This window comes from Myotis yumanensis, unplaced genomic scaffold (assembly GCF_028538775.1).
Source record: "Myotis yumanensis isolate MYYU_CA2020_CCGP unplaced genomic scaffold, mMyoYum1.0.hap1 SCAF_9, whole genome shotgun sequence".
NCBI lineage: Eukaryota > Metazoa > Chordata > Mammalia > Chiroptera > Vespertilionidae > Myotis > Myotis yumanensis.
In genome coordinates this window covers 20,565,617-20,582,952 of record NW_027223760.1, presented here as the reverse complement: position 1 = coordinate 20,582,952, position 17,336 = coordinate 20,565,617, and the positions used below count along the sequence as shown (strand labels likewise).

Here is a 17,336-nt window from a genome sequence, read left to right as displayed (position 1 = left end):
TCTGTGCGTAACGGGGGGTGGCGCCGCAACCTCCCCATCAACCCTGCCTTGAGTGTGACAGGGGGCGGTGCCCCAACCACCCAATCGGCCCTACCCTGAACGTGACTGAGCGTGGCATCGCAACCTCCCAATCCACCCTGCTCTGTGCATGAAAGGGGGCAGCACCCCAACTCCCCAATCAGCCCTGCTCTGAGCCCGACCAGGGGCTGCACCTAGGGATTGGGCCTGCCCTCTGCCACCCAGGAGCAGGCCTAAGCCAGAAGATCATTATCTCCTGAGGGGTCCCAGACTGCGAGAGGGCACAGGACAGGCTGAGGGATGCCCCCTTCCTCCCCCCGAGTGCACAAATTTTTGTGCACCGGGCCTCTAGTTATATATAATTCTGAGACATTTATGAGAATGTGTTATACAAGTAGCAGTCTTCCATCCTAGGTAGCATTAGGGTGAAAACGTTTGGAAGACTAGAGACCCAGTGCACAAATTTGTGCACATTGAAAGAAAATTAATTAGAAGAAAGGTTTTAATGTTGCTCTTCACCCTTTCTCTATAATAGAAGTGTCAACCAAATTCACAATTGACAATGACAAATGGAAACACACACATGTGATTGGCGTCAGCAAGAGCTTTATATATATATAGAGATAAACTTGCTTAATTAGACCTGTTTTCTGATTCAGCTAAACTTTTTCCAGCCCAGCGAAGCACCCCAACTTATCTTTCAGGTAATTGTCAGCAACACAGCAGTAAATATCAACACAAAGCAGATTATATTGTAGATCACACAGGGAGAACAAAGGATGAAATATTTAACTGTAGCAGTGTTTGACTATATTCTTCTCAGTGAGAAAGCCTGAAGTCATTTTCAAGTTCCACCATTTCTTACTTCTTTTTAGTTGGGTCAAGTTTCTAAACTTTCTAAATCTCTGTTTTCTGGCTAATGAAAAGAAAATAGGATTCTACCGAGTCTCCTATCTACTTACTCCAGGACTTCTGTGAGGGTCAAATGAGATGAGGCACGTGAAAACACTTCACAGACATTTGGTTAAAGTGTAAAATGTTTGCACTTGGCTATAAAGCAAGTTGTGTTCCTGGGCTAAAGAAACTGCAAGGAGGCTAGTCGCTAGGGAGAGGAAGCCGGGTGTTGCTACATGACGTCATTACCCGGCACCCACAGTGACCATTTCTGGGCTGGGCTGGGCTGGGCTATGGGGCACATTTTGTGCCATGGAGTCTTGGCAGCATTGGCTGCGATTCGGTGAGCTGTCGCTCTGGGGTGGTGGGGGGCATGTGTCCCAATTGGGGGAAGCTGAGTGTTGCTTTGTTGGCGTCAGGTCCGCAGTGCAGTTCCTTTGTAAATGGCCAGTGCACATCATGGCAGATCCTGCATTAAGCATCTGCCCTCTGGTGGTCAGTGCATGTCATAGCGACCGGTTGGACGGTCGGAGGGACACTTAGCATATTAGCCTTTTATATATATAGATAGTCATTCAGTGAAGGATGTGACAATATTGAAGATTTTAGTTAGCGAAAATAAAATGTTCCTTTATTCATGGAGAATATGACATCAATATTTTTGAAGTAACATATAAGTGTCAGGAATTGTTAATGATGTGATAGTAAAATTCATAACTGACATGTATTTTTTCCACTCAGGAATACCTTCCCATTTGAATTTCTATAATCTTTTGTCTAGATATCACTTAAAGAACTTTCAACATCCTGTCTATTACTCTGCATTGGTGTGTACTGAAATACATATGGAATGAATAAGAATCACATCTAAATACCCGAAGTGTTGTTCATGGCACTTGACAAACACTTGTTTATTTAAAGTGTCTTTATTACCCCAGTTTTACATATAAGGAAACTGAGGATTGAAAGGTTAACCTGCTTGAGGCCACTAGGAGTTAAAAAAGGTTTTAGTCAGGGGTGGCAAATGGGTTTCCTCATGAGTATCTAAGGAGTAGCCAAGATGGCACCGATTGCTTGGGGAGATCCTATTTTACTTCCTAATCCCTCATTTCTTTCTTAATTTATATATGAAGTAATTTCCAATATGAACTATCAATCATAATTTAAACGCATACAGCTCCTTTAGGATTTCAAAATATGTTCATATTCATTGTTAAGTCCCTATGTGACAAGTGAAGAAAAAGAGATAAGCCCACATTGTGGAAATAAATGGGGAAGCAGAGTTAGCATGGACACGACCCTCTTGACTCTCAGACCAGTGCTCTCTCTCCCATGCTGTGCCACTTCTTATGGCCAATACCAGGTACCCGTGGCCACATTAGAGACCTCACACTGTTTAAATTTTAGGAAGATTCCAGACAACAAAGGGTGTTAGACATCTCTTTATTTAATACTAGGAACGTACCCTAATTGTTGCTGTGTGACTCTGATTGTGTTTATTTGAAAGTTCCTCTCTTCAGTCATCCGTTTAGTTTGACAAGTTAAAAGTGAAATTTTGTTATTATTGGTTTTAATTGAAAGCCCACAGGTAGAATAAGAAACTCATTCTAAGATGGAAATATATGGAGTTGGTATATAGAACAATTAGTAGTATACATTTTTGGAGAATACAGTGGGGTCTTGACTTACGAGTGTCCCGACTAACGAGGTTTTTGAGATACCAGCTGTCTCTAGGCCGATTTTTTGCATTGAGTTGACAGAGTAATTTGAGTTAACGAGCTCCTTAACGAGCTCCATCTCGGAAGGAATTAAACTCGTAAGTCAAGGCCCCACTGTACAATATGGAAAAGAGATTGCAATAAGGGGACACTTCCTAGTACAGTATAGAAGTTAAATTCAGTATGCTGTGAGAAGAAAGTCAGGGAAGGGGCCTGCGGAGAGAAGATATACACAAAGAAACAAGGTTGGTGTCAGGTGAATTTGTCCGATAGCAAAGAGTAGTCCAAGAAGACGAGGCGGGGGAGGGTCTCTGAAGGCTGTTAGAGAACAGGAAGGTTTGTATAGATACTGAGGCTCCATGGGACAGGAAAAGCATTGGGGATAGTGATCCCTTTCTACTCTTAAAACCTGTGATTATACAAAAGTTAATAGGAGGGAAAGTAAAAGTGAGAAGCTTTTCAGAGAAAAGATGAAAGCTTCTGAGAGAAATGGGAGTTTAGAAAAGAAGGCATTTCGTGCATCCTGCTGCCCTGCCACTCTTAAACTTGTCGCAGTGGAACGAGGGGAACTTTCATGTTCTGAGCAGGGTTGAGACTTCCCAGGGATCACTTCCTCGCACACTGAAAGCTTCCCAACAGCAGTCCACGTGGATATGCTCTTGGGCAAAGGTAGTGGAAGCAAAGGCTTGGAAGAGAAATTGCAGAGGGCAACTGCTTCAGAAGGGAGCTCAGATCAGAGTGAAGTAAAACTCCAGGGAATCTGGCTGGGTCGTCTTCCTGCCGCATTTTGAGTTGCTGTTGGTAGTTCCTATTGTACAAGAGCTGTTATACTCCAGGACATGTACACTCTTCTCCATTAACTGTCATTCTCTGCAGCCAGTATTGACTGTTCAGCCCATCCACTTTTATTTATGTAACTGTTAAACTAACTTGGATACTCATCATTTACTTTCTCACTTGCACGATAAAGCATGTCTTCTCCCTTACCTACTTCTGGGCCTCTTTTCATGGAGAAGATATTATGCTATCAAGACTGACTTTATATGGATTACAACTCTTCATATCTCTTACCATGCACAATATATTTTTATATACCTTCCTTTCTTAGAGAGAAATAAGCCCAGTGGGCTATCTTACTAAGACTTGATTAACCTTGTTTTCTGAACATTTATAGGCAGTGCTGGGACACCCGTCACTTTTAATGAGAACGGAGATGCTCCTGGGCGCTACGATATCTTCCAGTATCAAATCACCAACAAGAGTACAGAGTACAAAGTCATTGGGCACTGGACCAATCAGCTCCACCTAAAAGCAAGTATCAACATAAATGTACACCAATGGATAGTGTTCTCAAAGAAGAATGCTTTATTTTTAAGTATATAACCTTTATTAGAATACATTTTCTCCTGAGTACATTTTTAGAAAATCTATGATTTGATTCTATCTTCAACTTTAAAATGTGATGGAAAGTCTTCAATGTCTGTAGAGATAGCTGATAATTGTAGGGATTTAATGAAATACTTCATTTTCTTTTCATTGACTATAGATACACTTGGGGCAATTTTGCCCTTTTCTGAAAGACTCACTTGCTCAAGTCTTTGTACACGGTGTGTGTGTGGGGTGGGGGGAGCGGGGGACTGGGGAGTGGATAATAGAGTATACCATGAATGCTAAAGTTGGGGCTTAAAAATAAGTGTATTTCATCTTTATCACATCTAAGGGGAGACCTTTAGACTACGTCTGACTGATGGAAGTGCATCCTGATCTGGATCTACATTTCATCTTTCTTTTTCTTTTCATCTTTCTTTTTTATTTTTATTTTTTAAAAATATATTTTATTGATTTTTTACAGAGAAGAAGGGAGAGGGACAGAGTGTTAGAAACAGCGATGAGAGAGATCAATCCGCTGCCTCCTGCACACCCCCCACTGGGGATGTGCCCACAACCAAGGTACATGCCCTTGACCGGAATCGAACCTGGGACCCTTGAGTCCACAGGCCGACGCTCTATCCACTGAGCCAAACCGGTTCAGCTCATCTTTCTTTTTTTAAAAAAATATATTTTATTGAGGAAGGGAGAGGGATAGAGAGTTAGAAACATCGATGAGAGAGAAATATCAATCAGCTGCCTCCTGCACACCTCCTACTGGGGATGTGCCCGCAACCAAGGTACATGCCTTTGACTGGAATCGAACCTGGGACCCTTCAGTCCACAGGCTGATGCTCTATCCACTGAGCCAAACCGGTTAGGGCTACATTTCATCTTTCAGTGGCAACACCAGAGAAAGTTAACATACCCAACGGGATGTCTATTGTTTAATAGCCCTTAGAGCTGCCTGCTGTCCCTGTCTTACCTCAGGTGCTGTCAAGACACAATGTCATGTGAGGACAACTTGGATAGAGCAGGGAGAAGCAGGGTCTCAGGGCCTGAGGAGGATGCCAAACACGGCTGGGCATTTGCCTGCCCGGGTGCCACACTGCCACAGAGCTCTGTCTTCTTCTGCTGGGTTGTGGTGGGGACAAGGTGGGGGTGGCATGCAGGATGGCGAAGGGCAGAGGAACTTCTTCAGATGTTCCCCGTTGGAACATCTCCAAGGGGCTCTCCTAGGGAAGGAGGCTTCAGGGGCTTTGGGGAGAGCTGCCTCTGATTGACACCCACCAATCATAAGGGGCTCTAAGCAGGAAGCCAATCCTGAACTTGATGGGTAAGGAAACCCAGGAAGTCACAGGGCACAGGGCTGGCGGTGGTGGCATGGCAGGGTGCAGGGGTGGTTGGAGCAGTTTACCACTGGGTAGGGAATTATTTCACATTTGAACAGCTCCTGGTGCCATAGCAGTGCTCACTGGCTTCTTTGGGTATAATGTAGGGACCTCCAGTAGTCTCAGAAAAGGACGGGCATTCTTTCATTCAGTAGCTCTTCTACATCTATAATATAGGACTATTTGCAGAAATTGAGGGCCAAGGAATTGCTACAGCAGCAGTGTTATCTCCATAGGCAATAAGATGCTTTTAAAGTGCTTCAAACGAACGAGAAACATATTCTTCTTCTTTCTATTGTCTTAATTTGTATTCCATTCTTTCCTCTAATGAAAGTATCTCCTCTTCTTGATTCTCAAAGCTACCATAACACTGTGAGAGTTGAGTTCATTTCCTAAATCAATAATGAAGTTCATTTCCTAGCTACAGCTTATCCTAGCTAAAAGGTAAAAGCTCATGCCATACATGAGGGTGGGAGGGAGTTCACGCTTGTCTCTGTGTATAATGTACACATGGACTTTCATGTGTGTGAACCTACTCAGAAGACATCTGTTTAGCATTTTAATACATGTTCACTTCCACATGTCCAAATACAGTGGGGCCTTGACTTACGAGTTCAATTCGTCCCATGACAGAGCTCGTAACTCAAATTACTCGTATGTCAAATCAATTTTCACCATTACAGTGACACGTGATGTTGGGCTGATGTTGTGGCATTCACTGTGAAGTTCGCTGCGCCAACTAGCAGTGGGCTATCTGAAGCTGGCTCATAACCCGAATTTTAGTTCGCAGCTCAAAGCAAAAAATTGGCGAAGAGACGGCTCGTATTTTGAAAAACTCGTTAGTCGGGACACTCGTAAGTCAAGGCCCCACTGTATAGCCCTTCAGTGGTATGTTTATACAGCATCAGTCACCAATGTTTTCAGAAAAGAAGCAGACGATGAAAAATAACAAAACTAGGGTATTTAGGATCAATTGTCTCTGAAATGGCTTCCTGATAATTAGCACAGTTATGCATTGAATAGTGCACAAATACCACTTCTGTTTCAACTACTGCTGTACAATGTATGACTATGTATCTACACTTTACTGCATGCAGTAGCCTCCTGAAATCTTACCCCTTGTTCTGCAACCCAGATTGACATTTATCCGAACAATCAACAACTCTGCAGGTTGTTGACACCAATCTGAAAACCAATAGCTTTTAAAAATTTGTCTTTATTGTCCAACGTATTACAGATGTCCCCCTTTTATTCCCATTGACCTCCTCCACTCTGCACCAGCCCCCCTGGCCTTCACCATGCTATTACTGTCTGTGTCCATGGGCTATGCATGTACATTCTCCAGTTCACCCCACCTCACACCCCACCCCCGCCTTCCTTCTGAGAAGCAGTAGCTTTTTGGCAAAAGCCCTTTTTAAAGTGGACATATGTTAAATAGAATAGATATGACAAAGAAAATTTGATAAGGGCTAAAATGGGAAGCTACTTTTTTATCTTTTATTAATGCCAAACTGCCTATTAGAGTCTTATGATTATATATTTGCATAACAAAATTACGTGGTTGACAATATGTGTACTAATATATAATACCATGATACGTAAAATAATTATACACACAAGTATACATACACACATCTCTCTATTTGTGAGTGATATATTTATTATAAAACTTTATATCATGTTACTAGTATTGTTCATAAAAGACAACAAAACCACTTATAAGAATTATCTCTCAAGCATGGTCATGATCATTTATAACTTGATAGAAGTCTTGTTTTACTGAAACAGGGGGAATGAAACTCTGAGAAGAAAAGAGAGTGAATTAGACTGTGGGGAGAGGTTATGTCAATTCTGTTGAATTCTGGAATTTATCAGAAAAATAAATTTTCTTGGGAGTTGGATCAGTCACCTGCTCGAAGGTGGAGTAGGGGGTGCTTGGAAAATGACCGATTTATTAAAATTCTGCTTAGAACTTGGGCAAGGCAGCAAAGAAGTTATTTGCCTCCCTTTCATCATATGTAAAATGGAAACATTATTAGCACCTACTTCTTTGGTGGTAATGAGAATTAAATGAAATAGTAAAATGAAGCATTTAGTCCAGGGCCTGGCACACATGAAATGCATAAATATTATCTGTTATTAACCCAGCGCCTCATGGTTCTGTGTGGTCAGTGGGAGGTCTGCTAATGCGTGTGGTGAAAAGTGAAGGTCCGTATTAGCAGAGGCTCTTGCTTTTAGAAAGTTCAGAGAGAATCTCTGCATTTCAAATGCTGACTATTTGTCCGCACAGCTCAGTGTTTCTGCCTGCCTTTAATATTGCCCTTAATGATTTAGAAAATCTACCTGCACTTAAAAAGTAAACTTTATGGGAGATAAATACATAGATATTTTTTATAGTAGTGTGCGGCTACTTATTGTCACCTAGGTGGTTAGTTTGGAATGGATTTGTTAAGTTCATTCTGTGTACATATTCTGTGCTAAGTGTTGGTACTAGAGTGAATATGTGGTCCCTGTGCTCAGGGAGCTCGCATCCTAGAAGGACAGCCAGACACTCAAACCAATAATTCTAGCGCAAAGAGGCAGATACACTGATGAAGGTGTGTGCATGTTTTTTGTTGTGTGTGTGTGTGTGTGTGTGTGTGTGTGTGTGTGTGTGTGTTTAATCCTCACCTGAGGACATGTTCATTGATTTTAGAAAGAGAGGAAGGGAGAGAGAACTAGGAATGTGCCCTGACTGGGAATTGAACCTGCAATATTTTTGGTGTGTGGGGTGATGCTCCAACCAACTGAACCACCCGACCAGGGTGGTGTGTGCATGGTTTTGCAAGAGCAGTGTAGAGAGAGGTTGCTAATCTGGTGAGAGTTGTTGAGGGACAGGGAATGGTACTACTCACCTTATACTCCATCCCTCCTTATTCTATTAAACCAGATTTATCATATATTTCACATTCTCAGTGATAAACAATTATCAGCCAATTATTGGACTAATGTCTACTTATTTTCAAAGAGCCAGTTTTTCTGGCTGAATTCAACCATAGGATAATTTTGTACACAGAGAGTGTATAATTAAGCATATATGAGCACAACAAATTTGCCCTGAATATACTGTATATTAGTTGTATATTAGTGGAGTGAAAGAATTTTAAAATAAGTAAGTTATTCCTTTCTTTTTCTTGAAAAATTATTAGGTGTTTTAGTTTATCAAAAACAGTTTTTATTCCAAATATTATCGTTTCTTTTTCTTTTTTTATGGAACTAACATATGTTCTCCACTTAGCGATTACAATCAGTTAATATAAGTTATTTGTTATAATTTAGGGCTTCTATTCAGTAATCTCAGTCCATTCATTAAAGTGAATTGGAACAATTGGGTCTCTCTATTTGTTAGCTGATTTTCTCAAGAGACAGGTGGTCCTTATTAGTGATTACAAACATATTGTAACCTGGAGGTTCCGAGTAAGCATCAAAGCCAGAACTGAGAAGGAACAGCCATATGCTGATTTGAGTCCACAGGGAGAGGGTGGATCAAGGTTACTGGACCGGCCAGAAATAACTCAGGGCTCACATTTCTATTCTTCCAAACACAGCCACTTTTATGGCATTAGTGTAGGAATGCGATGGGTTTTTGCGTATTTGGTTTTCTTCTCTTTTTAGCCAAGTAAATAATTTGAAGATAAATAAACATAGTCAAGGACAGTGAGTTCACAGGTGCCTCAACCATAATTAGTGATATAGTGTCAATTGGAAAGGGTGGTTGGAAGAAGAAGGCATCATTGAACCTTCCAGATTCCTGAAAACCCTTCTAGATGCTGGATTAAGACCCCCGACATTAATTGCATTTATAACATGCTGGAATTAGCTTCCAGCAAACCTGACTTAATTTTTGAGTGGGCCACGTCATAGGTACTGAATTCTGAGCCTCAGTCTTCTCATCTGTTAAATGGGGATAATCAATGAAGATTAGATGCCTTGTGGTCAAGAACAAGACTCTCAAATCAGAAAGATGATGTCTGAATTCCAACTTCCCATTTATGAGTCTTATAGCCATGGACACATTGTTTTTACAACTCTTAGTCTCAGGTTCTTCACCTACCTGTCAACGATAACTACTTCATAGAGTTCTTGGGATAATTAAAGGAAATTGCACATACAAACCGCCTAGAACATTGCCTGACACACGTTCACTGTTAAATAAATATGGTAATAACAGTTTTGTTTTGTTTTGCCTGTATAAGTAGGCTACTAAGGAGCACCTATAATGGGTATTTCACCATATTTGCAAAATCTTTCCTGCCTTTATCTTGATGTTCTGAGTAGGTAGTAACTGTAAAAGGTGTGCATACACCATGAAAGCTTGTCTGTGCATATACTTGTGTCCTCAAATGTTTATTTTGGTATGACAAACCAATGGACTCCAGGATTCCAATTCATTGGCGACAACAAGCAAAATTTCTGATGGAATTTAACTGTCTTTCCTATGTACCTGTAGTATGGTATTTATAACATGATATTCTAATTGAATATATTTGTTTACCTATTGATGGCCCTTCAAATACATACTATACTGATGTTTCTTCAACTTGCTCAGAATACAGAAAGGCAGAATTTCTGAGTCTCCTCATTTGCCTCTCATGTTTACTGTTTTGGCTAAACATCAAAAGTTTTTAACCAAAATCATTAGATTTATTAATTTCATAGAGAAACAGTTTTTCTATAGTGAAGATTATTGAAATAGTCTTGAAGTAGGAATGAATTGAAAGGAGTTGACACAGTGCTTGAGGGAGACTTGACATTTTATTTGCTTTGACTCTTAGAAATCATGCACTTTCTCTTTGCCTCTGTTTTCCCATTTGCAAAGTTGCCTGCATTTGAAAATGTTCTTTTATAGTAACATTGGTGCATGTTGAAACAAGCATCATGTAAAGAGCTCCCTCTCCTACAAAGCATGAAGGTAAAGTTAGTTCCCTGAGATCTTTCACTACCTTCCAATAGAACTTGAAATGCCATTATAAATGCCTTTATACACTATTCTGAAAATATTTTGTTCTGCTCCCTTTCCTTGTTACAAGATGATTCATTGTTAAAACTATATATTTGTGTATTAGATAAAAAGTTATTGTTTTCAGGAATGTTATTTTTGCTATCAGTGTTTATGAGAAAACAAGCATTTGGTAAATTCATGTTTTTGACACATTGAGCAAATGTCAAAATTATTAAATTTTAACTACATTCTTGTCAAGTCAGAGTAGGTGCTCAATAAGTATTTGTTGAAAAGTTATTAATAATATGCCATTTTCTAAATGCTTACTGAATATGGTGCAATGATTCAAGATTATTGATTAGAAAGTGGACTACGTGTACATACATTACTTATTCAGTGACTGCTCCATGGCAGGCAGGATGCTAAACCTTTGAGGAATACAAGATTCAATAAGATATAAAGAATTTGCAATATATTAAAGTCAATGCTACACCTGAATTTAATTGCAATGAAAGCATAATTAGACAGGTACAGACTAAAGAAAAAACATTCGGAAGATACAATAGTTACCTCCAACTTGGGGGACTGGATCAAGTTTCTTGACAGATGAAATTCAAGCTGGATTTTAAATTACTTCAGTGGTCAGAGATGGTTGGAAGAGTATATGAGCAATGGAAAAAGCATCCATTCATCCATCTATGTATCCATTTATTCTGGAAAAAAGTGACTCTGTTGTGCCATTGCTGTGTTAGGTGCTGGAATGGTTTAGTGGTATTTCAGATTCAGTCCCAGGTGTCACTCCTGGATTAGCAGCAATATTCAGGAGCAGAATCCAAGGATATGCCTCTGTCATTAACTCCTAATGCATCCAACTGTGTTACTTTATTCTTGTCAATTTTAAATGCCCATTTTTATTAGCATTTATATTGCTACCTAGAGGCTCATTGCAGGAAGATTCCTGCAAGTATAGGGCTTCCTGCGGCTGGAGCGAAGCAGAGAAGGGAGCGAAACCCGCTGAGGCGGGCTTCCATCCCGCTCCGCTGCCCGCTGGTTTCCCTCCTGCCCCGCCGAACAGCTGGTTTCCCTCCCGCTCCACCACCCAGCTTGTTTCCCTCCCACCTCCCGCCTCCGCCACCTTGGCTCTGTTCCTGTCTCTGCCACCTCTACTTTGCTCCCTTCTGCAGCGCTTCGCTTCCATGTTGTCTTCAGCCTTTGCTCCCAGCCGGTATATGCAAATCGACTGCCATCTTGGTTGGGTTAATTTGCATATACTGGCTCTGATTGGCTGGTGGGCATAGAGAAGGTACAGTCAATTAGCATCTTTGTCTTTTATTAGTGTAGACTAGAGGCCCGGTGCACAAAAATTTGTGCACTCGGGGGGGAGGGGGGTTCCTCAGCCCAGCCTGTGCCCTCTCGCAGTCTGGGACCCCTCGGGAGATAATGACCTGCTGGCTTAGGCCTGCTCCCGGGTGGCAGAGGGCAGGCCCAATCCCTAGGTGCAGCCCCTGGTCGGGCTCAGAGCAGGGCTGATTGGGGAGTTGGGGTGCCGCCACCTGTCACACTCAAGGCAGGGTCGATGGGGAGGTTGTGGCGCCACCCCCTGTCATGCACAGAGCAGGGCCAATCGGGGGTTGGGGCGCTGCCCCCTGTCACACACAGAGCAGGGCCAATCAGGGGGTTGGGGAGCTCCCCCCTGTCACTCACAGAGTAGGGCGATAGGGGAATTGGGGCACCGCCCCCTGTCATACACAGAGCAGGGCAGATCAGGGGGTTGGGGCGCCACATCCTGTCACACTCAGGGCAGGGCCAATGGGGAGGTTATGGCTCTACCTCGTCACACACAGAGCAGAGCCCGTGAGGGGCGGTTGGGGCACCGCCCTCTATCACCCACAGACCAGGGCCGATCAGGGGGTTGGGGCGCCACACCCTGTCACACACAGAGCCGCAGGGTGATCAGGGGGTTGGGGAGCTCCCCCCTATCAGGCACAGAGCAGGACCGATCAGGGGGTTGGGGCGCCTCTACTGTCACACTCAGGGCAGGGCTGATGGGGAGGTTATGGCTCTACCCCGTCACACACAGAGCAGGGTCCGTGGGCGGGGGGAGGGGGGATTGGGGCGCTGCACCCTGTCACACACAGAGCAGGGCCGATCAGGGGGTTGGGGCGCCGCACCCTGTCACACACAGAGCCGAAGGGCGATCTGGGGGTTGGGGAGCTTCCCGCTATCAGGCACAGAGCAGGGCTGATCAGGGGGTTGGGGCGCCTTCCCCTGTCACGAACAGAGCAGGGTGGATAGGGAGGTTGTGGCCCCGCCCCCTGTCACACACAGAGCCACAGGGCGATCAGGGGGTTTGGGCACTGCCCCCGTCACGCTGATCCCGGTGCTGGGAGGCATATTACCCTTTTACTATATAGGATAGAGGCCTAGTGCATGGGTGGGGGCCGGCTGGTTTGCCCTGAAGGGTGTCCTGGATCAGGGTGGGGGTCCCACTTGGGTGCCTGGCCAGTCTGGGTGAGGGCCTGATGGCTGTTTGCAGCTGGTCACACCCCCTTCAGGGTGGGGGTCCCCACTGGGGTGCCTGGCCAGTCTGGGTGAGGGGCTGAGGGCTGTTTTCAGGCTGGCTGGTGACTGAAGTTCCCAACCGCTCCTTTTTCTCTCTGTTTTTTTTTTTTTTTTTATTCTGGGCCAGCTTTAGCTCTGAGGCTTGGCTCCAGCTCTTAGGCCTCGGCTGCTGAAAGCAGGTATCTGGTTTGTTTGGGTTCTATAATCGAAACACTGTTTCAGCTCCAGCTCTGAGATTCCAGCTAGCTGAAAGAAGGTTTCTGGGGTTTTGTTTAGCTTTTATATTTGTAACAATGTTTCAAACTGCAAGCTCAGAGGCCGGCAAGGCAGGCGGGGAACGTTGGAGTCCTCCATCACTGAAGCAAGCAAGCTTCCTGTTCGCTTCAAGCTTCCTGGCTGCCGGCCACCATCTTGGCTGGCGGTTCATTTGCATATCGTCCTGATTAGCCAATGGGAAGGGTAGCTGAGTGACACCAATTTGCATGTTTCTCTTTTATTAGTGTAGATAGGATTGGTACTTCCAAGGAAATATATTCTATCTTGGTTTGGAGCCTGGAGAACTGGGGAACTATTTTGATTTAACTGGTTTTCAATATCCCCAAGGAGATAGGTTGGGAAGATTCTAATATTTGGGTGGCCTTATAGGAGGAGTCCGACACTCAGAAGTTTCATACCATTCATATTCTTGCCTATGCTGTTGTAGAGCTTCCTATACTCTGTAGGATTTTGTAGTTGCCAAGCAGCTTCTGATTTCTACCTTTGAGAAGTAATATCCATTGGGCGGCAGGCCTACCCTGCTTACACAAGGACTTCATAATGCCAGTTGGAAGTGCATTGATTAAGATGAGGATTGTTACCTATGCTGTTGTATGAAGAAGGGAAAACACTCAGTTTACTTAAGGAATGAGGGAGATCCTGAGTGGTCTGAACAGAGGACAGTCTGAGCAGAGGAAATCACGGGAATGAAGAAAGATTGCTTGAAACTCAATTTTATAGGGTCTCAAGTACTATGAGATCACACGTTGGTATTCTTTAGGGTACAGCGAGATTTACAGTAGAGATATGCTAAGCTCTAAACTCCAGGGAACATCTTTGTCAAAAATGTAGATTGGCTGGAGAAGAGATTGTTTCATTACTTAGTCGAGGCTGTGATTAAGAATGAATTTCTTGCCATAGCCTGTTTGGCTCAGTGGATAGAGTACTGGCCTGCAGACCAAAGGAAGGGTCAAGGGCATGTACCTTGGTTGCAGACTCCTCCCTGGCCCGGGCCCTGGTCGGGGCTCATGCAGGAGGCAACCAATTGATATGTTTCTCTTATATCAGTGTTTCTCTCTGTCTTTCCCTCTCTCTTCTACTCTCCCTAAAAAAAAAAAAAAAAAAAAAAAAATCAATGGAAAAATATCCTCAGGTGAGGATTAGCAAAAACAACAACAAAGAAGAATGATTTTCTTTCTTATTTTACCTAATTGACAGATTCTCTCTGCCTTATATATTCATCTACTTGGTTTGTGTCTATTTCCCTAAGATATTTAAAAGACTTATGTATATATACTTATCATGGTAGGATAACCAACCAAAAAAACAAGTGATGGAATTAATAAGAAAGCTAATAAATTTTAATTAATAAAGTATTATTTCATCAACAATAATTATATAGATACATCTATATATGTACATATAGATTCATCTAGGCCATTCAATAGAATAAGAAAAAAATCATGCTACTATTTTAAGAACATACAAAGTTATGCCATATAAAATATGATTTAATCTGATTAGGAACTAAGAAGCTGGGTTCAATTATCTGGATCTATTTAAGGCTCTTGTGGTAATTTAGTAGAGCATTTATATCAGGGAAATTATAAGTAGGGCATTAAAATAATCTATGATTATTAATGAAAAATAGGAAAAGCCACAAATGCTTCATAGTTATTTCAATAACTAATAATTAAAATGATACAGATGGAACTTAAAGAAGAACATAACACAAAGTAAAAAATGCCTCTTTATACCAATGTTAAAGAATGGCAAAGGAAGATGGGGACTTTAGACTTTTGTGGGGAAAATAAATTTATAAGTGATAATAAATTATATATCAATCATTATTTTAACCTTGGGTGAAGAAAAGTAAGTGCAATTTTAGCATTATAAGCAGAATAAGTAAGATTAAAATAAGGTTAGAAACATAAGATTATAATCTCGAATAGAAGAATAACTGGCAAAAAATCATTTCCTTATGGTAAGTTTACTATAATATATGTGAAGCCTATATCTTAGGGTATTTTTACAAAGCTCAATAGACACGTCAGCATTATGTAAAATCCACAATGGACAAAATAATTACAAGGAAGATTAAAAAGTATTATATGTGAATTAAATATGTAGCCCCCAGCTATAGGTAGAGGTCAGTAGCTGATAAGAGCATGAAACTAAAGTGAATAACGTTAACATGTCTGTTGATGGAATAAAAAATGTAACATGCCATCTTTCCTCAAAGCTCCCACTATTTAAGAAAGGAAAATAGAGCTAGAAGCTGGAATTTTCCAAAGTCTTATACCATTTTACTGAGATTACAAATTCTTATCTACAAGTGAAGTTGCAGAAATGTGCAGTTGTGCAGGAGCTCAGCAGTTGAGACATAAAATAAAATTATTTCTTTAAATCCATAAATAAATGACCTAGGAATATAACAAGAACACAAGAATACAACAAGGACACAGAAAAGTACTAAATTTTTCTACTATTTCATTCTTTTGTTATAAATCAGTTTTAATTAAACTTACTATTTTGAGATAATGGTAGATTTACTTGCAGTTGTAAGAAGTAAGAAAGAAAGAACCCTTGTTCTCTTTACCCATTTTCCCCCTAATGATAACTTATTTAAAAACTAAATAGACACTTTTCCAAGGAAAACATACAGATTGTCAACAGATACATGAAAATATGGTCAACATCACTAATTATAAGGGGAATTCCAATCACAATGTAATACCACATCACACCGGTTAGAGCGGCTATCATCAATAAGACAAGAAATAATAAGTGCTGGAGAGGGGGTGGAGAAAATGGAACCCTCACACACTGCTGGTGGGGATGCAAATTGGTGTAATCACTATGAAAAACAGCTTGGAGGTTACTAAAAAAATTAAGAATAGAGCTACCATAGGACCTAGCAAGCCCTCTTCTGGGTATGTATATGGAAAATTTGAAAACATTTATTCACAAAGATATATTCACCCCTGTGTTCTTTGCAGCATTATTCACAATAACTAAGACATAGAAACATCCCAGGTGTCTTTCAACAGATGACTGGATAAAGAAGATGTAGTACATATATAGAATGGAGTACTTCTCAGCCACCGAAAAGATGAAATATTGCTATTTGTGACAACATGGATGCATCTTAAAAGTATTGTGCTAAGTGAAAGAAGTCAAAAGAAAAAGGACAAGAACTGTATGCTTTCATGCATATGTGGAATAGAAAATAAAAAGCAATAAATAAAACAAACTCAAAGGGACAGACAACAGAATGGTGGTTACCAGAGGGGAAAGGGAAGGAGGGAGGATGAGAGGGCAAAGAGGGTCAGATATAAGGTGATGGAAGGAGACTAGGCTTCGGCTGGTGTGCACACAGTAACGTGTACAGATGTTGTATTATAAAGTTGTGCACTTGAAATTAATATAATGCTATTAAACAATGTTACCCCAATGCATTTAATTTTAAACATGAAAAAATAAAGTAGGCAGAAAAAATCTGCAGTGTTCTATCACAGCCAGGAAATTGACATTTCTGCAGCCCACCAATGTTGTTCAGATCCCCCCAGTTTTATTTGACTCATTTATGTGTGTGTGTTTGTGTGTACTTAGTTCCATGCAATTTTATTACCTGTGTAGGTCCATGTATTCTCCAGTGGAGTCAGAAAACAGAACATTCCCATCACCACAGGGACCCCTCATGTGGCCCTTACATAGCCACACTCACTTCCCTCCCACATGCCTCCCCCCGTGTCTGGCAACAACGAATATGTTCTTTATTTCTATAAACTTGTCATTTCAAGAATATAATCAGACTATATGTAATCTTTTGGGTTTGGCTTTTTCACTCGGTATAATTCCCTCAAAATTTATCCAAGTTATTGTCTTCCTTTTAATTGCTAATGAGTATTATTCTATTGTGTGGATGTACCAACATTTGTTTAACCATTCACATTTTGAAAAACACCTATAGAGAAATTATGAAGAAACCTACTATGAGTGCATATATTTGTTGAATTACAAGAAACAGCAGGGAAGGGAAATGTCTTATCTCAGAACTGAGCTAAATGATTTTTATAAGACAGTTTAGAAGTTAATTTAACTCTTTAATATAATATATTGTTAAAATATAAGAAAGGGAGGCTTTAT

The 17,336-nt window shown here is 41.3% G+C and overlaps 1 protein-coding gene across 6 annotated transcripts in view; it reads left to right on the top strand.

Annotated features, from left to right (window-relative positions):
- The window catches only part of GRM8 (glutamate metabotropic receptor 8), a 735,586-nt gene that overhangs the window by 611,385 nt on the left and 106,865 nt on the right, over positions 1-17,336 (top strand). For all 6 annotated transcript variants that reach the window (XM_070425024.1, XM_070425027.1, XM_070425023.1 and 3 more), the window contains exon 8: positions 3,805-3,941. In XM_070425024.1, coding sequence (XP_070281125.1) covers positions 3,805-3,941 — 137 coding nt within the window. The remainder of the gene's footprint in view (positions 1-3,804; positions 3,942-17,336) is intronic.